This window comes from Orcinus orca, chromosome 2, assembly GCF_937001465.1.
Source record: "Orcinus orca chromosome 2, mOrcOrc1.1, whole genome shotgun sequence".
In the NCBI taxonomy this organism is placed as follows: Eukaryota; Metazoa; Chordata; class Mammalia; order Artiodactyla; family Delphinidae; genus Orcinus; species Orcinus orca.
In genome coordinates this window covers 171,127,546-171,153,234 of record NC_064560.1, presented here as the reverse complement: position 1 = coordinate 171,153,234, position 25,689 = coordinate 171,127,546, and the positions used below count along the sequence as shown (strand labels likewise).

Genomic DNA, 25,689 nt, shown 5'->3' with positions numbered 1-25,689 from the left:
TGAGAGGCCCGCGTACCGCAAAAAAAAAAAAAAAAAAAAAAGATCTTATTGAAAGCGTTTCTTAACACAGAATAAAGTTAGGTAAGATGTGGTGAGCTTATCTCACAGTACACAGAACAAAGTCTCACCTCTGGGTGTGTCCTGGCCAGTAGGACGCTGCTGGGGAGAGTGCAGAGGCTGGTTGATCCCTATTTCTGTGGTCTGTTATTGTTTAATACCCATTAAGTGATGAGGCTAATGGTCTCTTCTAGCTTGGAGTAAGAGAGATAAACATGCATACTGTCTTCTTCAGGCTTTAGAATGGAAACACTTTCCTACTTTTCATTCCCTTTAGGAAACTTGACCCTCTGAAAGGATAGAAAAGGAAACTGAACCCTCTTTCTCAGGAGCTATGCCTCAGAAGGTTACAAGGAGCCTTAAAGGAGAGTAGTTCAGTGAAAAGGAACCCTTCCCAGATGGATGTATTACATAACTGAAAAATGTGCCATTAGAGGCAGTTTGCTGATCCAGGCCTTTGCAGTTCCTGGCATATTGGGGCAAAATGTGCAAAGTGCTTACTTTGCTTATTCCACTGCCTTACTCAGGGCCACACTGCTTAAGTCTGCCCTTGCTATGCATTTCTCACATTGCCCTTCATCATCAAGAGATGGCTGGGACCGTGTAAATACACAAATAATAAATAATCTTACCAACTCCCAATCTGGCCATTCATTGACAGAATCAAGGCGCTAATTACATTTTCTTCCCAGACCCTTTTAATAGCTCTTTGTGGTGATAATTTACATAACACAACAAATCGGGACAACGTGAAGGAATTACAAAGGAAATGTCAAAATATCTTGATAAAAAGAGTTTAAGGGCATATTGAGATTTAACACATTATGCAGCTGCAAGCAGAGTATGGAACGTTAAAATAATATTTAAGAGTCTAGGCTATTTATGGTTTTTCATAGGTTCTCCTGCATGTCGTTTCCAAGTTGGCAACAGCAAAACCATGGCAACAGGAAATTCTTCCCTGCAGTAGAGTTTATGAATGCTTTTCTGTTTTCATGACTCAACTCCTTATTTAATTTCCTGTACAGAAAATCAGAGCGATTACTATAGACTGCAATACAGATGTGCTAATCCAAAGACCCTCTCAAAGAAAAACAGGTCACAGGTGTCTATGGATGGATTTTGAGATAAAATTTAAAATTGCCTTCACACAGACGCATAGCAGAAGTCAACATACTCTAGATACTTGAGAACATAACTCTTTTATTAACCACCTGGGAATGGGAAGGGACAAACCTCTATGTTCACAATCTGTAGCTAAACAGACTGCTGCACTATTGTGCTTTGAATCAACACATTTTACGAGCCAAACTAATATCAAAGCTAAGCCTATTTGCTTAGAGATTAAGTTAGACTATGGACAATAATAACAGGAAATAAACAAAAATACCTCTAGATATTAAAATATAAAAATGATTAAAACACCATACAATGACTGACTACACAGATATGCACAAGGATTATGAAATGAGTTAGTGAAAGTCAAAAATTCTAGGGCTTGCAACCAGATGGTTTTAAGTTGCAGGAGTTTTTCAGCTAAATATAGTGAAATTTGTGCAACACTATCCAGGGGCAATTCTGCATGATCTCCATCCACTGCTTTCTACCTTCCCCCTTTCTGATAACACTATTTTTATTTTTTTTTATTTTTTTTAAAATTTTTTTTTTAACATCTTTATTGGGGTATAATTGCTTTACAATGGTGTGTTAGTTTCTGCTTTATAACAAAGTGAATCAGTCATACATAAACATATGTTCCCATATGTCTTCCCTGTTGCGTCTCCCTCCCTCCCACCCTCCCCATCCCACCCCTCCAGGCTGTCACAAAGCACCGAGCCAATATCCCTGTGCCATGCGGCTGCCATATGACCCAGCAATCCCACTACTGGGCATATACCCTGAGAAAACCAAAATTCAAAAAGAGTCATGTACCAAAATGTTCATTGCAGCTCTATTTACAATAGCCCGGAGATGGAAACAACCTAAGTGCCCGTCATCGGATGAATGGATAAAGAAGATGTGGCACATATATACAATGGAATATTACTCAGCCATAAAAAGAAACGAAATTGAGCTATTTGTAATGAGGTGGATAGACCTAGAGTCTGTCATACAGAGTGAAGTAAGTCAGAAAGAGAAAGACAAATACCGTATGCTAACACATATATATGGAATTTAAGAAAAAAATGTCATGAAGAACCTAGGGGTAAAGCAGGAATAAAGACGCAGACCTCTTAGAGAACGGACTTGAGGTTATGAGGAGGGGGAAGGGTGAGCTGTGACAGGGCGAGAGAGAGTCATGGGCATATACACACTAACACTATTTTTTTAAAAGTCCAATCCTAGCTACTTTGACTATGGTCTTCAATTGTTTTAGAGCCACATCTTCCCTCCCTGGCTTCTTCCTCTCCCCCATCACCAGCAGTTTTCTACAGTAAGTGGCCATGTTGTTTTACAGGCAACTTATCAGGTGAACATCAACACAGCAGGAGGACAATATGCCTAGCAGGAGGGTATAAGTATTTCTTACTTTTGGTGTCAAGCTGCGCACGATACTTCTCAAATCCTTTGAGCCGAACGCGTTCTCCCAATAGCTGGAGGAATTCCTCAAAGGCTGGGCCGGCTGATTCATTGTTGTACATCTCTTCTTCCGTGCTCTGTCCAGCTTTGCAGTACATGATGCCTACTTTCTGCTGATAGTTCAGCTGTGAAGGCAGGTGATACAATGCATATAAATATAGGCAGACCCACTCCGTCCGCTTAAATGCTAATAAGTCTTGTAGGCCATATGCCCATCAAGTAAGCTAACCTCTTTCTTCTCTTGAAATCCTTCTGCTTTCGTTCTTCCGCTTTTAAAAAGGGAGGCCTTAAGAATTTAAAAGTAAAGGTCTACTTTACAAAAGATACTTTATTTTTTAATTGAAGTACAGTTGATTTACAGCGTTGTGTTAGTTTCAGTGAACAGCAAAGTGATTCAGTTACACACACACACACACACACACACACACACACACGCAATCTTTTTCAGATTCCTTTCCCTTACAGGTTATTACAAAATACTGAGTGTAGTTCACTGTGCTATACAGTAGGTCCTTGTTGGTTATCTATTTTATATATAGTCTTGTGTGTATTTTAATCCTAGCTATCACTCCCTTATCACTTATCACTCCCTTGCTTCTCCCTTTGGTAACCATAAGTTTATTTTCTATGTCTGTGGGTCTATTTGTGTTTACAAAAGTTACTTTAACCTGTATTGCACTAAAAGCCCATTAAAGTTCTTATAAAATTTGGGGGGGGTAAAATTGGAAGAGACTTATCTCCTAATGCCACTTTTCCAATCTATTAAATTATAAACCTTGGTTATATCTTTGTGACGGCACTAGCATCAGACACTATGCTTTTCAAATATTTTTCTAGAAGACGAGTGCCTGGATAGAAACTTTAAAATGGGCCTCATAATGGCAAATCAGCTAGTGGTAAATATTCCTTCCTCAAATACAGCTAAAACAGAGCATTCAAGAAATTTAAATATGATATAACATTAATAGAAACACTCATTCATCACTGAAAAGTTTAGTCATTCTATAAACAAATTTTAAAGTTGTATTAGTCATTTAACACTAAATGAGTTTTCAATCTTAAAATTTAGACTTTTAATTCTCCAGTAAAATCAGGGCAGTCCATATCACTTAAGCCTGTTTCCAGAGTGGCACTGCAACCACTGTATCAGTAAATTTTTATCTCATAAAGGGAAGGGGGAAGAGAAGAGGCAAAATTTTAATAGCTAACATTTATTGAACAGCCACTGTCTGCCAATCACTGTTTAGTGTTTAACTTACATTATCTTATCCTCATAAAAGCCTACAAAGCAAATATTACCCCTGTTTGACAGATATGCAAAGAGAAGGTCAGAAAAGGGAAAAGCAAGTAACTGGTCCAGTAGGAGGAGATCATAAATTATCAGCCGTGTGATTCGGTTCTATTAAATATTACCAGGACTCAACCAGGCTTGTCGTGCTCTATTTCTGTCACTGCAACGTATGTCCATAGCCCCTTATTAGCAATTCCACAGTTGAAAACCAAATTTAAGCAAATACATTTGGCAGTAAAACTTGATATGAGCCGACAGTAATACTTTTCAATTTATTCCTCTTTCTGTGAATATTCATATGTTTTGGAAATATTAACGTGTTCGATTGTGGGGTGCCGCTCCAGATCCTGGGGACTATTACTCCATGCCGCGTGCATTTTATGATCCTTCTAAAGCTGGACCTTTCTTTTTTTTTTTTTTTTTTTTTTGCGGTACACGGGCCTCTCACTGTTGCGGCCTCTCCCGTTGCGGAGCAGAGGCTCTGGACGCGCAGGCTCAGCGGCCATGGCTCAGAGGCCCAGCCGCTCCGCGGCATGTGGGATCTTCCCGGACTGGGGCACGAACCTGCGTCCCCTGCCTCGGCAGGCGGACTCTCAACCACTGCGCCACCAGGGAAGTCCATGGACCTTTCTTAATTCTGAAACATATCCAGCTCCTGTTGTTTTACACAAGACCGTGAACCTAAGCAACTCTTTTTCAACTTTCTAAACCCAATGGTTCAGAATGGTGATAACTAGAAAATGTCATGACGGAACTCCTGCTTGCTTTCCCCCCTCTCCACTGCACGCTAACTAGTTGACAAGGAAGGTTCGGTAGCTTTTACATGACCCATAGGCATGAGAGCTCCTTAGGACTTCTAGAATTGTGCAGAACTGATTTTACTCGGCCTACTTCCACAAGTGGAGGCAAAGTTCCAAATGTGAAACTTGCAAATGACTGGATATACCAATGTCGGACTCTTTTTAAAATAGCATCCAACCTTGCATTATTGCTGCTTCATTTTAATTATTAACAGAAACACATTTAGGATTTAGTTCACTTTTTTTTGAATGCCACATGCAGTAAAGAAAAAGAAAGTAAAACCTACCACATACCACTGGCAGCTGGCCTCCTTCAAAGGTCTGAATGTTACTAATACTTAGAGGGGAACTCCCACAGGTAGCGATTTCATCTTGGCTTTAGAATTCAGCTGAGTATCCTATTAGGTCTCAACAAATAAAAAAGTAGTGGTAGGCTCTATGTCTGTTACAAAAGAAGTCCTTAATGAAGCCAGATTCTTACTCTCCCCCTGCAGGGAGAACTGTCAAAGAAAAGGAGCAATCTGGAGCTGGGAGTTATTTGCTCTTTGGCTCTGTGCCTCCCAGATCAGCCTTCTCATGCAACAATGCAAAACAAAAGTCACCCTGTTCAGTGGAAAGCATCGCAGTGATACTGGATTTGTGGGTGGCTTTTTAAACTTCTTAGATAAAGGCCTAAGATTTCACTGGGCAATATTCAAGAGGATTCATTTACATATATGAGAAAAGAGTTCGGAGAGAAGATAAGTAACGGAACTTCCCCCAAACCACTGTGGAAGCAGAATGCAAGGACAATGAGACAGAGTACTGCCTTCTTTTGACGGGTTTCTCACACTCTAGTGAGCTCCACCTGCAGACAGGAGAACAGACTGGTATTTGCTGGTTGTGAAAGGAAGACTCCTTTAAGAGGATGAGGAAATTTGTTGGAATGTCAAATTTCCTCTGAACACTGCCAAATGTCAGTGCTCTGTCCTCGGAGGTGACACTATGACTGTATCCTTGTTTCTGCTGCAGTAAAGTCGAGGTAGGTGGGTATTCTGTGAACTCAGGCTCCTAGAATCTTCAGTTAGCAACCTTGTTCCCTGCCCAGAATATGAGAAGTTGTTAAGGAGGAGTTACGTAAGTAATAATAAGGAATGTTTCAAGAGAAAGAGCAAATGGAAATGGAGTTTAGAGATACGGTTTGGGGATTTTGAATTGCTCTGAGGTTATATAAAACACTATATATTTTTTGAGACAAACACATCTGTATGGGTTTATGTATATGAATGTGTAATACCTTCCTGTAATGCTCAAAATAGAGTTATGATGACGCCAGAAGCCATCTTGGAAACAGGTTCGGTTTATCCACAGTTTAGGATTTTGCTTTTGGATGACTGTGAAGTCATGCTGTACAGTTCCATCCTTGCATATCTATTGTTCATATGGAGCACTGATGGAAGTGTTTGGACACTCAACAAATGTTTGCACTGTAAAAAGTGATGATGGTCAATCCAACAGGACCAAGGTTCTGTTTGAGATGAAAGTCTTGAATCTCAATAAAGAAAGTGTCTTTCAACACCCACCAAAAGTGACGTTGGGCTCCCACAGCTGGGAACCAACAGTACAAAAATTGCTCTTCATCTCATAAAATAGGCACTTTAACAAAGAATCAAAGAAACAGGTACTGCAAAATCTGACTTACGCAGCCCTGAGTTCCTGGAAAGATGGATGATAAAGTCAGAGCCCTCTACCAGTAGAAACAGGTTTGAATAACCAAGTTCTCAGAGACCTCTTAAGTTCCGTATTTTCACCTCTTCTTTCCTGATGTCACAGCCAGAGGAAGGCCACTGGGGGCAGCACAGACCATGAGAACAACCCAGTTCTTCCCTTCTTAAAAAATCTTTTAAATTGTCTGATTTAATCCAGAGATTTAAAACAGTCACTATGAGGTATTTCATTGTCCAGCAGTTCTCAAAATGTGGGTCATGAACCCTTGAGAGACACCTGAGCTTTGTGCTGGGACACAGTTAACTGGAAATAGTTTGATCCTTTCAGTTCTTCCTTTCAAAAACTCTGACAGGTCTTAATAGAGCAGCATTTAATTTGAGGTTAATTTTGCCCCATTATTGAGGCAAAGTCATTTTGAGACTTTACCCAGTGCTACGTGAACTGTGTATGAGGTTTTCCAGATTGCCTGGTGGGAGCAGGAACTATTCTCAGCCAGCCAGAGGTCTGAGGATTTGCCCCCTTCAATCTGAGAGTGGTTCTTACCCTGGCCGCAAATAGTTTCCTCAAATACATGCACTTACCAGTACCCAGCTCTGCAAATCTTTTCTCTCTCTGGACTCACATCTCGATCTCTACTCAGGAAGACCCCTGGGCTTCAAGTGGGTGCCCCTCCCAGCTCCGCAGCCTGGAAACTCTCTTCAGGCAGAAATCTGGTGCAATGTTACTGTTCATTTGGTTCCCACCTCCCAAAGCCCACTGTCCTTTGTTGCGTGACTTCCAACGTCATAAAAACCAATGTTTTGTTGGTTTGCCTAGCTTTTAAAAGTTGTTTCACATGGGAAAGTAAACAAGTCCCTCTCTTTTAATCTTGGCTGGAAACAGAAATCTGACTCCATTTTAAAGTCAACTACTGGTATATAATTTCCGAACAGTAAACACTGCATCCAATTGAGGCAAACACAGTTTAATGATTTCTAATAAACCTCCAACCCAATCAAAACACAGAACATTTCTATCACGCCAAGTTTCCTGGTTCCCATTTGCTGTCCATCCCTGCATCAACTAACAGCCTCAGATAATCACTGTTCTTTTTTTTTCCCACTGTAAATAGGTTTGCCTACATTTTAAAAGAATATTTTTGCTGGGTAAAATTCCTAGTGAGAGTTCTTCTCTTTCAGCATTCTAGAAATGTGGCTTCCACCTTTTCATTATGCTTTATAGCTCAGGAAATGGTTAATTTTAATCCAATTGTCTGTCTTACTGTTCCTCTTTGAAAGTATTTTTTCCTCTGGCTATTTTTAAGATTTTTTCTTTTAATTTCAGCATTTTTTACTATGATGGGCCTACAACTGATTTTCTTTGTATTTATCCTGCTTACAGTAGGCAGAGCTCCTTGATTCTGTCTCAATTCGTGTGTTTCATCAGTTTTGGAAACTTCTTTACTGGTATTTCTTCAGACATCAATTCTGTCCCCAAATATTGCTTTAATTTTGCTTCTCCTCCTGGGAATTCCATTACATATATGTATTTCACTATGGCCCACATGCCTTTTAGGCACTTTTCTGTATTTCTCATGTTTTCTTGTATACATTCTTCAGTTAAAAATTTGCTGGTAACTTCAATTCATCAATTTTCTGCTGTGTCTAAAGTGCTTTAACCCATCTGCTGAGATTTTAACTTTTTGTTTTTGTTTTTTCAGTTCTAGAATTTCAATTTGATTTTTTAAAAACAAATCCCAAGTTCTCCAGTGACCCTTGATCTCTATTTTTTATTTTTGCAGCCCCCATGAAATTAATGAAAACTCTGAACTGTCACCTAACTTCTTATCTGCAGTTTTATGCTATACTTAAGCCCCAAGCCTCTTACAAATCAGCAAATGTTCAAGGAAAAAAGTGCTGCAGGATGATTTAATTTTGATGAACCCAAGTTTCTCAATTATTTCTTTTCTAGAAGAGAAATAATTTTTGGTGTTATATCTAAGAACTCTTCACCAATCTTCAGGTCCCCCAATTTTCTCCTATGTTTTTGTCAAAAATTTTTATAGTTTTACATTTCAAACTATGATCCATTTGAATAAATTTCTGTATAATGTGTGAGATTTTGGTCAAGTTCATTATTTTGTCTATGTAAGTGTTCTGGCGCCCTTGTTTGAAAAGCCTATCCTTCCTCCACCTTTGTCAAAAAAATCAGTTGGATATATTTGTGTGGAGCTATTTCTGGTTTCTCTATTCTGTTCCATTGATCCATGCATCTATCCTTCCAATAAGACACAGTCTTGATTACTGTAGTTATACCAATATAATATAATGTCTTGAAATCACGTAGAATGATTACTCCCACTTTATTCTTTTTCAAAATTGTTTTGGCTATCCTAGTTCCTTTGCCTTTCAATATAAACTTCAGAATAATCTTGTCTATAATTTCAAAAATCTTGCTGGAATTTTGATATCGATCGTGTTAAACTGATATCAATTAGGGGAGAATTGACATCATTAATAGGTTGAGTCTTTCCATCCAAGTACATGGTATGTTTCTTTATTTTATTTGAGTCTTCTGTGAGTTCCTTCATCAGTGTTTTGTAGTTTTCAGCACACGAGTCCTAAACATGTTTTGTTAGGTATATACCCAGCTATTTCATTTTTTATTGAAGGATTGTAAATGGTATTGTATTTTATTTTCAGTTTCCACATGTTCATTGAAACAGATCCAACTGATTTTTGTGAGTTGATGTTGAATCATACAACCTTGCTGGACACACCTTGCAATTCTAGAAAGTTTTTGTAGATTCCTTGGGGTTTTGTACATAGACTCTCATGTCATTTGACATAGGGACAATTTTATATTTTCCTTTCCTTTATCCACCTGACTTTTATTTCCTTTTCTTGCCTTATTGTACTGACTAGAACTTCTAGTACTGTGTTGAATAGCAATAGAGACTGTGGACATCCTTGACTTGTTCCCATTAAGTCTTTCACCAACTATGATGTAAGCTGTAGGGTTTTTGTAGCTGTTTTTAATCAAGCTGAGGAAGTTCCTCTCTATTTCCGTTCTTATCGTGAGTGACCACTATGTCGTTCCTTATCCCAAGTTCCCCAGCCAATCTGCTTCCTTCGTTCCACCTTTCAGATTCATGTTTGCTTTATATACAGTGTACAAGGTTTTTAGCTGTACTTAGCAGGAAGAATAGGGGAAAATTACATCTACCCCATACTTCCAAAAGCAGAAGTCCAAATTTATTTTTAAAAAACACTTTGTCCAGTGTTTCTGGTTATTCTCAGTGGGTGGGCTGGTCTGAGACAAGCTACTCTGCCATTACTGGACATGAAGACCTTGGTCATTTTTTCAAATCCTCATGATTCACATTGATAGTATTTACTTTGGCTTGTTCTTCATAAACACGATAACTGTCTTAACTACTTCCTAAAGATTTACCACTGTATTGTCCTCCAAAAAGAATGACAAAGAGACTGGAAAAATTCAGTGTTGGGGGCAAAAAAATGGTAGGTAGAAAATTTATCTTCACTGAAATTTACTAACAAAAATTAAATTGCTTTAAAAAAAATGACATATGGGGTCTTCCCTGGTGGCGCAGTGGTTGAGAGTCCGCCTGCCGATGCAGGGGACACGGGTTTGTGCCCCGGTGCGGGAAGATCCCATATGCCGCGGAGCGGCTGGGCCCGTGAGCCATGGCCGTCGAGCCTGAGTGTCCGGAGCCTGTGCTCCGCAACGGGAGAGGCCACAAAAGACATATGGATACTGGGTAGAAAGATCATTTTAAAAAAATCTGACAGAGATGCTGTCAAAATTATTTATATACATGTGCACAGACAGATTCTAATCTATTTTTATCTTTGGCATAATGTAAAGGAATTATTCTATACACACACACACAATAATCTTATCTAATAACATGCTGTGCAAAAGTTCTCCCCAAAATAGAAAGCTTCATATTGGGTATTAAAATGATGATTTATGTACTTGTATTGATTTGACATTAAGATGAATTTCAGTTACACAGGAAAAGGCTCTTCATTGCAGCATTGTCTGTAATAGGAACACTGTTATCCATCTAAACGTCCATTAACAGAGGAACTAATGAAGTAAACTATGGTACAGCCACAAAACAGAATATTATGCAGCCGTAAAAACAATGGGAAAACTTTCTGTGTACTGACATAGAAAGGTCTCCAAAATATATTACTAAGTGAAAAAGCAAACGTTTACAGCATGCTATATTTTGTATAAGAAAAAGGCAACTAAGACTACATATGCATATCTGGTATATCTGTATAAAGAAACATAGGAATACGTAAGAAACTAATAAAAGTGGTAATATAGGGGAGAAGAGAGGTGAGGGATAGGAACAGGGTGGAAATGGGATCCCTCAATGTAAATACTTTGATTTTTGGATCACTTGAAGATATTAGCTAATTAAAGTCCTGAATTTAAAGCACAATTCACAGTTTAAAATCAAGAAGACTGAAGTATCTGCAAACAGTTCCTCTGTCTTTTTGGATTGTGAACCAAAGAATCCTCACTGCAAGTCTTAGACATGCTGAGCTCCTTCAACTGCAAACTGCAGTCCTACCCAGCCAAACGTCTTCCAAATGCTACTGCTATCAGTCATGTTAATCATAAATCTTACTACTGGAAAGGACCCCATCCAGTCACCCACCCCAGCCTCAGCCAGGCAAAAGAGCATGGATGAGCCCGTGTAATCATTACTTGTGAACAGACGAGACAAAGCAACCAATGCCACTGTCTCCTTTCTCTGACCTGAGGACAGTCGTGTATATGTCTTCCTGATAATGTACATATGGAACCCATCTGGTGGCCATCTGAACTTTCAACATTCATTAGCTCATACCATAATCTAGAAGAAGATTGAAATTTCAGAAATGGTCATTGTTCTGCCAAAGCTTCATTCATAGAAAACAGGTTTTGGAAAAATTGTTTTCCCTATGGTTCATTCTTTAAATCCAGCTGCCTGAATCAAAGAGGAAAGTGGCTAGTCAAACTCATTTATCTTCAATAGAATAATGCACCAGGGCAATGAACAGGCTAAGTCAGCAGAGAATTTCACCCATGCCCTTAATCAAAGGAACAGTGCTATTCATTATCAAATAAACACTGCTGCTTTCCTTACATCTATTCTTGAGATATATATTACAGACCTAATTAGATATGATTACTTTTCCCCTTTCACTTCAATAACTTGAAGGGCAACATTTTAAATAGAGAATCCAACAAATATTTTCATTTCTTTGTATTTTTAATAAGTATCTAGAAAAACAGTGGAGATACTCATTTAGGTAAAATCACTACTGTGTACAGGAACCTTGACATTTCCTAATGAAAACAGGTCTTCCAATTTTCTCTTCTGCAAACTGGCAACTGCACTTTATTTTTAAGCTCTATTCTGATCCTATTTGGGTTTTACATGTTATACTTAATATTGGGCACTGTAGCCTGTAGCAATAAAACTTGGATCCATATTTCCAGTTCCTTCTCCCACTCAAGGGGAGGGGAGGGGAGGATGGGGTGTACGGTGTCTTGGGTAAGAAAGTGGACTCTGGAGCCCGAATGCCTGGATGCAAGACTTGCTTCCCCCAGATCCTAATTGTGACCTGGGGGGGTCCTTCCGCCTCTTTGTGCCTTGGTGCTCCTGTCGGCAAAGCAAGAACAATAATAGCACCTATATCAAAGGATTCTAAGGGTTAATTAAAATAATTCATGTAAATTGCTTCACACAGTTCCTGGCTTAGTCACTGCTCAGTTCCTGGCTTAGTAATCTGTTTTTATTACTGCCTTACACTCCTGCTCAGCAGGACTGCTTGCTGTCCCATAACCACATTCTGTGCTTCTGTCCTGCTGCGCTTTGTTCTCATTGTTCTGAGTCTAGACCACCATACGGCTTATTCTCTAGTCTGATGAAAGGTCTGTTTCATCCTGACCCGTTTCATCCTGACCCATCTAACCAATCATGACTTGGCCCCACTGGCTTGTCTGTTTGCAGTTCTCTTATTATACTCGTTATATTAACCCTACCTTTCATTACAGTAATTTATGACTTTGTCTCCTTCAAAGGTAAGGACTGTGTCTTACTAGCCTATTTATTTTCTACAGTATTTAACAATCTGCAAAGAGTGGTTACTCAATTAGCATTTATTGAATTTGAAAAGTTACGCTTACTTCTGAAAGTTAAGCACAGTATATTATACTATCTATAACAGCAGCTTTCTCACAGGATGCTGATGAAGATGAAATAATACATATACAGGACTAATGAGTTATTATTTTATCATTATTCATGCGCAGTAAGTGCTTTACACGTGTGAACTCCTTGAAACAGAGCCTGGTATAATGATCTTTCATTTCTCTTGCACTGGGTAGATGAGATAAAGGTGTTTTTTAATGACTGATGAAGAAAAACGGCATTAATATGGCAAATTTAAAAGTAACTGAACTAGTCATATTATTTAGAAGTTGGCCTGAACAGATAATGAAATTCCTGATATTTCACAGTGTAGTGCAGAGGACCAAAATAATTTGAGATGTGCAAAAGGAGATGAAAACTTGCAAATCTTAAAAACGAAAGGTAGTATCGTGCAAACGCGCATCCAGTGTTCAGGACTCCTAAGGGAAAGTGGCACTGCTTCTGAAAGCCTCGATCCTCTCAATCATAAAACAGGCCAATAACTGGAACCTACTGCCCACGGGTGCCGTGAGGATTAAATCAGATGATGCTGGTAAAGAGCTTAGAACAGTGTGATAAGTAAACATATATATTTATCTAATGTGTTTTCATCATAAGAGATGCTCTCAATTATCTAATACGTGAAGATGTAGGACCATGATGGAAAAACTAAATCCAGAGTTGATCTAAGTTTGCTGGGTCACAAACTGCTCTAAATTCTTGACAAAGTGAAATCATTGGCAGCTTATTTCATCTTCTTATTGACCTTTAGATGATAATGGAAATGGACATCAATCAATAGTGAAAAACCCAGGAAGGTATCAGGAAGGTGAATGTGAAAGCATGGGTAAGCCACAAAGCATATAATCATTTCTTAAAACTCTGGGAATTAAAATACCTACTTCAGTTCCCACATAAATATCAGTCTAGTCAAATGAAAAATTTTTATATTTTTGTGAAATACTATCTTTTATAGTATATAGATATAACTTACATCTGCTCTTCTGTTCATTTCACTTTTAAATGGTAAGATGAAAAAAAAAAAAAAAAGAAAGAAAGAAAGAAAAAAGCACCAAAGATCTGAAAGGCAAAATGCAAGAATATAGCAAGCAAATAGTGTTTTCTTTATTTAAATAAAACTTAAAGGGAGATGTAGAAGGTCCTCTTAGTGAGTCCAGTTTTTTGGTATTCATACTATCAATCTCTTTAAATATAAGGATGTACAAAGCATGAAATTTCAAAAAATGATGACATAGATGGAAACTAAAAATGCTTTGCAAAGATTCAAATGCATAATGTACTGCACTTACAAGCATTTCTTTTTCAAAATCTGTATTTGTAAAGGCACTGAAATAATTAGTTTCTCACAAGGATTTCAAGGCATTAATAAAATTTCCTACCAAAAATATGACTCCCCAGACTAAACACCTAAGTACGTGTGTCCTCTGTTTTTTATCAGTATAATTCTGGGCTTTAAACGCTATGAATATATAAACGGAAAGAGAGGCCAAGTGGTGGTGTCCCTTAGTTCAGATAAAGAGCTGCTCATACAGAATAGCAGGTTTTAAACGTCTAGATTCTACTGCCTAGAATTTAGTAAAATTTCCAAAATAAAATTGGGGAGACTCACCTAGACTGCCAAATTTTAATTTTGCCGGAAGGCATTAAAGAAGATGACTAACACATATTATCATCAATAACTTATGAAGGAAAGGATAGTTTAATATCCCCAAGAATAAGAAACCCATCATTTCAGAATAATGGGCAGTTTTGTGAATTAAACAAATGTACCTTTAAGTTAACCTCATTATACTGCTCTCATCTTTCCTGTGTGGATGGGACCATATAGTGTTTATCACAGAGCAGCCCCATCTCCAACATTTTGTAAACACTAAGAGAGGGCACAAAATGTGACAGGGAGCCCATACAATGTCTACAATTGGGGCACCCATTTTTAAATTTAATATAAGTAAAACAAAGGGAAAAAGGAAGAAAATACCTCCTTTACACAAAATAATCTGTTGAATTTAGAATGTGCAGTATATGATTATATTATCAATGTCTAAATGTTGTTCTTTTCCTTGAAAAGTGTAGTAACTGAAAAGACTGAATCAGTAAAGTTGAAGCTAATCATTATTTTTCTACTCTTCCTTTGTTAGAATAAATGCTCAAAATATTTATTGGAAGAACAGCACCCAAAATAGTTAAGTTTATGTATCAGTAGTCTTCTGAAGCATTCAAAGTGCTCAAATTTACATGTTATAAACATGGATACTCACAGCCTATTTGAAATATACATATGAAATAGACATTAGCTATGCTTTACAATAAGTGAGATGAATGTACAAAAGGAGCAGTGATTAGAAAAGTTACATCCAAATATTGGTTCCTAATAATATATTCCTATCAGCTGATTTAAAAGAGTGAATATTCCTTGAAACTGATTTTTTTGAACTACCATTCATTTTAATAAAATTCAAACTTTTTTTCCTAATTAAAAAAATACCATCAAAATCTGTTTATAAAATGGAATTCAATAACTGGACCAATTTTACTTTTGGAAGAATTTTTAAAAAGTGCAATGGGAAAGCTACTACCACTCACTGCCAGGACGCAATATGGCTAAAATATTCAAAGAAAGAATTAAAATAAGAGTATATAGATACAACATCTAATAAAACTAGCCCATATGCTCAAATGATTCCAAGTAGAATGTGTATACACTCTCTGGTTAGTGGATTTTCCAGATTATAGCTCTGCATTCTCTACTCTTCTGCCTCCCCTATATGGATTATCCTATCACTCATTTGTATCTGGATCAATGGCTCCACATTAAGGTATAGGAAATATGGAAGAGAGAAAATCTTGAGCACTTTCATTTTGTTACACATTAGGACCCAGATTTTTAAATTTTGAATTTTTTATTTAAACACCTCAGCTAAAATACATTTTTGGTGGTATTAATAGACTAAAAATTAAAGCTTTTAAGAATGGTGTGGAGTAGTGGCTCCCAGTACAGGCTTTGAACTTACTAACTGTGTGAACTTGAACTTACTACTGAACCTCTCTCTGTCTCAGACTCCTCATCTCTAAAATGGGGATAAAAATGGTATCATTCTCTTGGGGCTGGGACAATAGTTGGGATAACATATTAAGGTACTTAAAACAGAGCCTGGTGAATATGTTCATTAGTGTTAGCTACTGTTATTACTGTTATTGCTACTACTTATTCCTGGAGTATTTGAAAAATTCATTGCATTTATGGAAGATTACCAAAAGAGTTGAACATTGTTTAAGTACTGTATCAGTCAGTCCTGACAAAGAGAATTTCAACACATGAGAAATGTTCAGAGTTCAGAGTTAAGAAAAAAGAAAGTGAATAATTGCAAAGAGAAGATCCTTCACAAAAAATAGTATCAGTTTTCCCCATCAAAAAAGAATTATTCAGGGCTTCCCTGGTGGCGCAGTGGTTGGGAGTCCGCCTGCTGATGCAGGGGACACGGGTTTGTGCCCCGGTCCAGGAAGATCCCACATGCCACGGAGCGGCTGGGCCCGTGAGCCATGGCCGCTGAGTCTGCGCGTCCAGAGCCTGTGCTCCGCAACAGGAGAAGCCACAGCAGTGAGAGGCCCGCGTACCACAAAAGAAAAAAAAAGAACTATTCAGGTCTGTATTCTGGATGCCTAGTGGAAACCTGAGCAGCAAGAATGTTCTCCCCTGGAAGCCCCACTTACCCCCTGTTCGTCCAGTTTCATGAGCTGCTCTGTGACTTTGGGGGTGTTGAAGGCCAACCGCAGGCACTGGACGTTGAGCTCGGGAATCACGTGCTCCAGCACTTCCTTCAGGGGCAGTCCCCGGGCCGTCGAGTGCTTTGCCGTTGAGGGTATGGCATCCTCCAGCACTGACCCTCTCAGTGTCATGAGCTGAAAGAGAGACATGTGCTCCGGTGAGATGAGTAAATACATCAAATGCACTGAAAGCCCAGTCTGAGGTCCCCCTTAGGGAGCTGGAAATGACATTTGATTGGTTGAGCCAGTGAGGGAGAAAGGATAAGGGAAGTGATGTAAGATACTTTATATATGAAAAATGAGACCAACACTTTCAAGAAGACCCAGGTAAGTCCAACGGAACTCATAATCAAGCCTTGCGAGGACATTTCCTTAAATACCAAATAGAGTGCATATTTCCCTAGAGAGCTCAGAAAGATCAAGGTCTCCATATAGCCTTACAATGCCACTCACACACTCACCAGGAAATTAAGAAGGAGCTATCCCTGAGAATATCTGAAGACTAAATGCTGAGAATTTAGATGTTACACCTTTTTGAATTATAAAAGTAAGGGTGGGGGGAGAGGAAGTTTTAAATTTCATAACATACTGTTGACTAGCTTAACCTATTCCCATCCCCAAATGCTGCTACAACAGGACAGTGATTATAGGTAGTAGAGCGGCACCATCAACAGCAGTTAAAATGACTTTTGCTTTACGCTTATGTCTTGAGATCCCTTCCATTATTATGAAATAAAAACATGAGCAAAGAATTTTCCTTAAGTAATGATGATCTGTCGAAGTAAACTAGTCTTAATTTTCAGACATTTCCACGTGGCAAAGTTGTCAGTATAATTTAAATACTGTACGGTGACCTAAAGAAAAAACTCATTAAGTCAAACGAATTTCTGTTAAGTGTGTAGGTTACAAGGCACTGTACTGCAACAGGAGCAAACGTTGAGGGCTGGGTGTGGCATGCAAGCGGGTGAGAGGTAAGAAATACCCATTCAGGAGGACATATCTACTAAGAAAAGTTTCACAAGGTCAGGTTCTACAAGAGTCCAAAGGCAGAAAAGGGATCACCGTGGCTCAGGGCATAAGGAAAGGCCCTCATGGAAACGGGTGGCACTGAAAAGGGGCCTTGAAATCTAGGAAAAATTATACAAAAAGACAATGTCAGAGAGCAAAGGTGTGGAGATGAGAAAGATCGGGGTGTGAGCGGGAAAGAGCGACTGCTGTAGCTTAGCTGGATCTAAGCGAGCCCAAAGGGGCAGTGGGTGGTGAAGCTACAGGCAGGCCGGAGCCCGAGCCGAATGTACCCTGACCTCCTCCGGCTCCAACGGCCATATCAGAACTTGTTTGCATAGGGATGATGATGTAAGAAAATTCAGTTGGCAAATAAGATGAACTGCCCGAGGAAGCAACTACAGGTAGAGAAAACAGAAACAAACTGTAAACAGTCTTCAAGTAACAGGCAGAGGGCGTGACAGAGGATTAGCAGGGAAAATGGAAACCAAAGGAAGAATCACCAGGGAAGTAAAATCTATAAGTGTGCCAACTGACGGAGAAGAGAGATGGGGGTAGGAAATGCCAAGGTTACCAACCTCTGACTCTCAAGACAAGAAAAAGGTGCTTGGGGTATCTGCAGTCTGTTCATTTGATTAGTATCTTTTCTTTCATTTATAAATAGTTTGCTTTCAAATGACAGCTGTGTAAAAAATATCTTTTTCCTGTGACTTAATATCTAATTTGACAGAAATAATTTTTGTTTTGTTTTTTAAATCACGGAAACGGCTGAGCAACTCGCGTGCTCCTGGTGACAGGAGGCTGCAAAGGCTGGACATATTTCCAACTGAGAACCCCAGACCAGGAATGCTAATCATTGCTAATCCTGCACCACAGGAAGACAGCAACCCACCTCAAGAAAGCCAGAGCAGGGCCTCCCTGGTGGCACAGTGGTTGAGAGTCTGCCTGCCGATGCAGGGGACACGGGTTCGTGCCCCGGTCCGGGAAGATCCCACATGCCACAGAGTGGCTGGGCCCGTGAGCCATGGCCGCTGAGCCTGTGTGTCCGGAGCCTGTGCTCCGCAACGGGAGAGGCCACAACAGTGAGAGGCCCGTGTACCGCAAAAAAAAAAAGAAAGCCAGAGCAGAAAACCAAAAAGGAATGATTCCTTTTTATACCTGAATCACTAGTGTTACTGATATTTTTGTTAATGACTTCCAGAAACAGGAAGAGAATCCTCCTAAATCCCTGTGCACCCATGCTTAAAAGCACTCACACCACAGATTTTGTTCATAAACAAACGTCATGCTTCCAAATACATGTAAATTCCTTTTTTGTTTCTTTGTTGTGCAAAGCCTATTTCTACTGAAAGAGATTTGTTTGTAATTCTGTTATCTTGATGCCATTTACTGAAGCAACAGCAGTGTCACTGTGGTGACTATGTTTTCTTTTTTCTCAATGGATTTATTAACAGGAGAAATCAATAGCATGAGAAGCCCCTACAAAGGCATAAGAATTAACTCTTACTTTATTATATACTCAGTGAACTGCCTTCAATGGGAAAGAGTGAACTGCCCATCCTACAATGTGCAGCTCTGGAGCAGAACCAACATCTAGAGATATTTCTATCAAAGGACTTTCATTAGTTTATTTCTATGAAAACTCCCATAAAGATACTGTAACCGAGCAGGACCCTATGGGGGCCTTCCCGGGACAGGCCTTCCCCCATATCCTCTGCTTTAGCTCCTCTCTGAAGCACCTAGATTTGATGCAAATTTCCCGAGTTGTTTTGCAGATGTGAAAACCCCCCACCAAATGGAAGAACAACTTGACTACCCTAAGTAGTTTTTCTCAGGCCTCCTGGAGCCTAAGGACACATAATGTTAACCCCTGTGACACCACCTTGCTGCCTCACCATCAGCCAATCAGAGAATTGTGCACAAGCTGATCACCTACCCTGCGACCCACCCCCATTCCTGGCCTTTAAAAATGCTTTGCCGAAACCATTCAAGGAGCTCGAGGCTTTGTCTCCTTGCATGGGCTTGCGGTAAACCTCTCTCTGCTCCAAACTCTGACGTTTCAGTTTGTTTGTCCTCACTGTGCGTTGGGCACACGAATTTGTGTTAACAATATTACAATTAAACCACACTTAAGGATTATTTCTATCGGAATGAAAAAACTTACACAAAGGCTAGTGGCAATTCATTAAATAAACATTAGAGAGGAAGGAAGGAATGAAGGGGTAGGGCTGTTTTAGGCATTAGGAATGTAGTCACGAATAACTCAGAATCCTCATGTTCCCTGAGCTTATATCTGAGTGGGAGAGTCACAAAATGAACCAAGTGGGCTTCCCTGGTGGCGCAGTGGTTGAGAGTCTGCCTGCCGATGCAGGGGACGCGGGTTCATGCCCCCGGTCCGGGAAGATCCCACATGCCGTGGAGCGGCTGGGCCCGTGAGCCATGGCCGCTGAGCCTGCGCGTCTGGCGCCTGTGCTCCGCAACGGGAGAGGCCACAACAGTGAGAGGCCCGCGTACCGCAAAAAAAAAAAAGAAAAAAAAAGAAAAAAAAAGAACCAAGTAAGTAAGTACGTTGCATGAGATAGTGGTTAAGTGTTCATGTAAAAAAGAAAGCCTGGAATTGGACATGAAATGAGATATGAGGGAGTAGAAATTTTAGATCCAGTGGCCAAGGAAGGCCCCTGTAACTTAAGAGTATAAGGCCAGAAGGAAAAGAGAGATCTGCGGCCACGAGGATGCCTGGAGAGAACACTGAATACAGAGGAATAGGGACTACCGGAGCCCTGAGACAGAGGTGTCCTGAGATTGCCCAGAGGGAAGGAGGCCAGTGTGGCTGGAAAAGACTAAGTGAGGGGGAGTTTTCGGAGATGAGGTCAAGGTCGGAAGCAGATGCGTCTGGACTCCTAGGCTAGCAAGGAGAATGACTTTTAACTGGAAGATGGGAAACCATGAAAGGATTTTGAATTGAGGAATGACAAGACATGGATTACATTTCTAAAGGACTCCTGCTGGGCTTGAAAGGATGCAGGGCTTAAGGGCACAAGCAGGAAGAACGGTTCTTGGAGAAAGATGATGGTGGCTTGGCCCAGGCAGAGGCAGTGGGATTGGAGAAGCGGTAGAATTCTGGATACATTTTGAAGACAACTGAAGACAAAGTCAACCAGTTTTGTGGACACACGCGATGTGGGGAGCAGGAGGAAGGAGAAGAGAGGAGTCAAAAGTGGCCTCAAGGTCTCTGGCTTGAGCAATTGTAACAACGGGGTTGTCACTGGTTAAACGTTAATTTGAACATGAAAACTGGTGGTAATGGGTTTCTGAACCATGAACGACATTTGACTTGGATGTTTCAATCAAAGGGTAAGGAAGTGGCCCTATGGACCGTCAAATGGGTTGGCAGGAAAAGGACTGAACTACAGGACTAGAGAATCCTTAGGTGTGGTTTAATTGTAACTGCAGGAGGGAGGTACAGGTCGAGCATTTGAGGCTGAGGCAGGGAGAAGCAGAGGGACCACATTCACCTAGGATAGGAGTTGACCTGGAGAGAAAGGGGTGACCAGCCGTGGCGTGCCTGCAAGGCAAGCTGGAAGGGACAATCGTGGACACCAGAGACAGGATCTGAGAACGAAAGTACCGATTTAGAAAGCTTCAACGTCCGGCATGAAGAATGATAGGATAGTGGCAAGAAGAGAAATTGAAATGGATAAAAAACATAGAAAAGGAACAGTATGATGAGGACTTAAATCAGAGTGGCCTTAGGGAGGGGGAAAGGTAAGGACAGGAAGGACAAAAACAGGTGGGAGGAGCTAAGTGTGGCTCTCAGAAATCTGGTGGCATCTGAGGAGCGACTACAGACACCCAACTTCAAAAACACAGTGTGTTCTCTGTGCTTTTCACGTTCAACAAAAGTACTGACCCTGCTTAACGATCGGCTTTGGCACAGAGAAAAAGGACCCTACAGCATGTGAGTTCTTTGTTTCTCTCGGGCCACTCGACACAACACATTAGATATTAAAGCCGTGCCTTTAAAAATCCTATTTTTAATTTCCCCAGAGTTCAAGCTGAGGAACAATTACTAAGTGAAGCCAACCCCTGCAACCTGCTTTGTATTCAATGGGGGAAATGAAGCCAAATGCCCTATTTAAACTAGTTTCAAAACCATTATTTTCTAGATACCTCAAGGGAGCATTAGGCATTAATGCATAACAACAATCCTAAAGTGATCTGGTTCAAAGAGGCAATAAATTGATAGCTGGCACAACTAAACATATGTTTAGAAAGAAAACAAAGGAAAAAAATCTCATAGTCCCAAACTTCACGAGTTTTTTTTTTTTTAAATGCTTTGTTGGCTATTTTATGTTTCCTTTTCTTTTTTTGACCTGAATTTCATTTTAAAATAAAAACTCACATATTATGTGTACTTAGATCCCTAAAGAGCTCCAAGAACCTGTCTTACCCACAATTAGACAGCCTCTGGTTCAAACAGCCCGCATTTTAGGCCTCCGAGAACAGGTCCAAGATGGCAAAGTGAAAATGCAAGAAGAAAAGAGTTTTCTTGGGTCAAGAAATGTCCTAAGCAGTAGTTTGGAAAAGTGAGTTAAGTCTTGGCTGACCCTCTCTGCCTCCTCAAGCTGGCTCGGTGCCTTCCGGCTGCCCAAGCAGCATATGTAATATCCAGTTTGGGATTCTGAGGACTCCAATTTCCTTGGGTCACAGTTAATGGACATATCTTTCTGTGAATCAAAACTCCCATTCATTTATTGCATCTATCCAGAGCTAGATGGGAAGAAAGGGTCCAGATCTAACCATTATGTCCAGCCCTATCACCACCGGAATGAATGAAAGGGGTCTTTGTTTATTCTAAAGACATTTGTAACCATGAGCTATTAAATTTAATTGCTTTGCTACTGCTACTACTCTATTTTTTCCTCAATTAAATTAAGCCTCAAGTCTTTCTCATGTGCGACTTACCTCACTAGTTCTAAAAATTATTCGGTAGTTGTATGGAGATCCATTTTCTTTCGTTTCTTCAGGTTTTTCCCTTCGAATGCTCACAGCCACCGGACCAAGATTCTCATCTGCCCCAAAATAGTTCCAGTGTTCTTAGGTACAATGAGACAAAACAAAATTAGAATATTTATAGAATGCTTAAAAATGTTATATGCTGCTTATTTAGATCACTCAGAAATTATACCAATAAAATGTAAACGCATTTAACAAAATCCGTATTCTTCAGTGAGTTATAAAAGTAAAGACTTAGCTATGCAGGTTTAGTCTCAGAGGAGGTAAGACAACAGAGGTGGCCTGTTCAGGTGTTTACTACTCAGCAACTTACTGCTCTGCTATTTTTTTAAAAAGAAATTTGTGTTTTCTCCTTATAAACAGGATATATTGTGTCAGGGCTTCTTAGCTTTCATAAAAACAACAACAACAACAAACTCCCCCCAAACCTATTGAGAACAAAGTTTGCATACGGAGGGATTTCCTGCAGATTAAAAAAGATTCCCTGGACTGGAGAGGGGTCTGTGAGTTACTGGGCAGCTTTCCTCCCATGGTGCCCAAGTAAGATGGAGTCTTAGCTCAGAGGTAAGAGCTTCAAAGTGCTCCTGGGAGGCAGAAGCTCAGACCCAGGGCTCTGGGCCTCACCAATGGTTCCCACATAGTAAGCACAAAAGACATTCCACAGAGCCACTGAACCTGGAGGGAAGTGAGGGCTGGGATAACGGGTCTCTCCTAGGCAACCAGTGTGGCCGTGTGACTAATGACGACTCAGGGGCCTCTCTCCTCAATGTCTGGCATTGCTCCAGACTACAAACCTTGGCACAACCTTGGGGTTTGGGGGAAAGTGTCCAAATGACTGGTGTTGACTTTACCTTCCTCCTGACAAGAAGGAAGGTCACAATCAAAATTAAATTAATTTACAGAAAACGTAAAAAGTGATATTTACTCTACACCTAAATATCTACTTTTTAAAAAAAATTAAAATCGTTGATACAGACATGATACGTTTACAGATGAGAAAGCGAATAAAACAAATATATGAAAAGCCAGAACAGATAACTTACTGTTCGAACCTCCAAAACACTTACTTTACATTGTCCTATTTCATTTACATGTGACATGGTTAAATGACTGAGTTGTGACATGGTAGGTTATTCTCATACAAAATGCATCAATATTTGAAAATCCATGTTATTCTCATACAAAACATGTATTTGAAAATCCATGAGAATAATAAGAAACAACAGCATAAAATATCTAATCATGTCATTTTAAAATTTAGGTAATAACGTATGAAAATGCTTTGCAAGTACTAAAGAACAATTATAAAAGATGTACTCATTAATATCACGGGCTCTCTAAGAATATTATAATCCATGGAAATTCAAAATAAGGGAAACACAATGGGAATACAAGCAACAAACATCTCATATATGGACAGCTGAGAAACAACACAATAAACATCACAAAATTCATGTACAAACACTTATGTACGCCCTCAAAGCATAGCACGTGAGAATCACACTCAGAGGTTATTTACTCTTACTTTGCACATAATTTTAATAAGTGTGGTTGTCTGATCTTCAAGCCCACAGCTTGATTTCAGAGGTGTGATAATTTCAGGTGTTGAAAAGTCCAGGGTGTAGGGCTGATAGAGACTTTCATGCAGACAGCAATGGGACAGAACAACTGACAACAAGGAAGAAAACAGAAAGGGAGGAGACAGAAATAGTATAAAAACGCGGACAAGAACTGAAAGAGAAACAAGACAGCAGTCTGGGGCCATTCACTGAAGGAGCGAAGAGCTTAACAAACTTCAATAACGTCAGAGCATATTTTAACCCGGCAGCAGAGAACACCAGTGAATGTGTCAAAGATGAGCGTCTCATTCATTATATCCTGTTCCTTGCACTTCATGGACTCTACTGAAACCTGACTCTCCAGAAACTCCTCAAACACCCTCCACCACAAACCTCAGGAAGGGCAGGTGAGACTGCTGTTCTCTGCTGCTGGAGAAATTCACCAAGACGGGGGTCGCTCTCAATTACTGCCAATAACCTGAACCCATCCTCAAGCTGTCCCTGGTCTGCTCTTGCTCTCCTTCTCCAGAGAAGAGGTCTCAAATATTCTCTGTTCTCCCTCAAACTCCCCCCATCTACCTTCTCTGAATCTTAGCAGATAATGCTGTCTACATCACAGAGAAGATAAAGAGCCATTTCAGAAGCAACTGTCCTCACTTTCTACCATCACACACACTTACCTGGGTCCAGACTTTTGCTTCCTTTCCTTTACAATCTAAAACCCAATCTCCCCCGATATTCTGGTCTCCACTCATTCCACCTTCCCAGGGACACTGATGCCTGGTCACCCGCCCTGTATCTTCAACTTCCCCTCTCTGCCTGCTCATTCCCATCATCATTCAATCAGGCTCGAGTTTCCTTCATCTTTAACCATAACACTTACCCTCAATTCCTTATCCACCTCCAGGTTACCTCCTTTTTCTTTCCTTCCACTGGAAACTTCTTGAAAGAGATGCCTAATTCTTCACTTTAGGATTCCTATCATCTGACGCCACTGCACAGTCACCAATGTCAGCCTTAAAACAAATGGAAACTTTTGGCCCTCATCCTGCTCAAATTCACTACAACAACTCGCCAATGGCACAGTTGGCCATTTCACTTGTTTTCTAGAAACACTCATCCTGGCTTCTCAGACACCACCCTCTCCTGATTTTCCTTCCACCACTCTGGCTCTTCTTACTCAGTTTCCCTTCCTCTTCCCATCTGGAATCTTCCATCCACTCTCAGAACTTCCACTGCCATCTCAATGCTGATGACTCTCAAGAGTCCACCTGCCCGCTCTAGATGTCTGTGAGCCCTGGACCTTTACATCTACCTAACGGAACTCACTGTTTGTTTGTCCCATGGCATCAGGAAAAGTGAACCCATCACCTTCCATACAAACCTATACAGCTCTCCCTGCAACCCCAATTTCGGCAACTGCTACCACATTCCTCTAGTTGCTCATGCCAGACCCAATGTCATGCCTCGTGAATTCTAGTTCCTAAATAGTTCTCAAATCCACCTCCTTTTCCTCCGTCTCACTGCCACTGATTTACCCTCATCATCATTTGCCTGGATGTTTGTGAGTCTTCTGATCGGCTTTTCCTGATTGGCTTCTAAGATGCAAACTTGACCATCACTATTAAGTTTAAAACCCTCCTCTGGTTTCCCACCTGTCCTTGGATACTTCTCGTGGCTTCCCAAAGGCTCTCA

General features: G+C 40.1%; 1 protein-coding gene across 23 annotated transcripts in view; it reads right to left on the bottom strand.

The window, feature by feature from the left end:
• The window catches only part of SIPA1L1 (signal induced proliferation associated 1 like 1), a 501,925-nt gene that overhangs the window by 103,036 nt on the left and 373,200 nt on the right, over positions 1-25,689 (bottom strand). For all 23 annotated transcript variants that reach the window (XM_033435869.2, XM_033435578.2, XM_033435768.2 and 20 more), the window contains 3 exons: positions 22,385-22,515; positions 16,361-16,549; positions 2,585-2,759 (listed from right to left, as the gene is read on the bottom strand). In XM_033435869.2, coding sequence (XP_033291760.1) covers positions 2,585-2,759; positions 16,361-16,549; positions 22,385-22,515 — 495 coding nt within the window. The remainder of the gene's footprint in view (positions 1-2,584; positions 2,760-16,360; positions 16,550-22,384; positions 22,516-25,689) is intronic.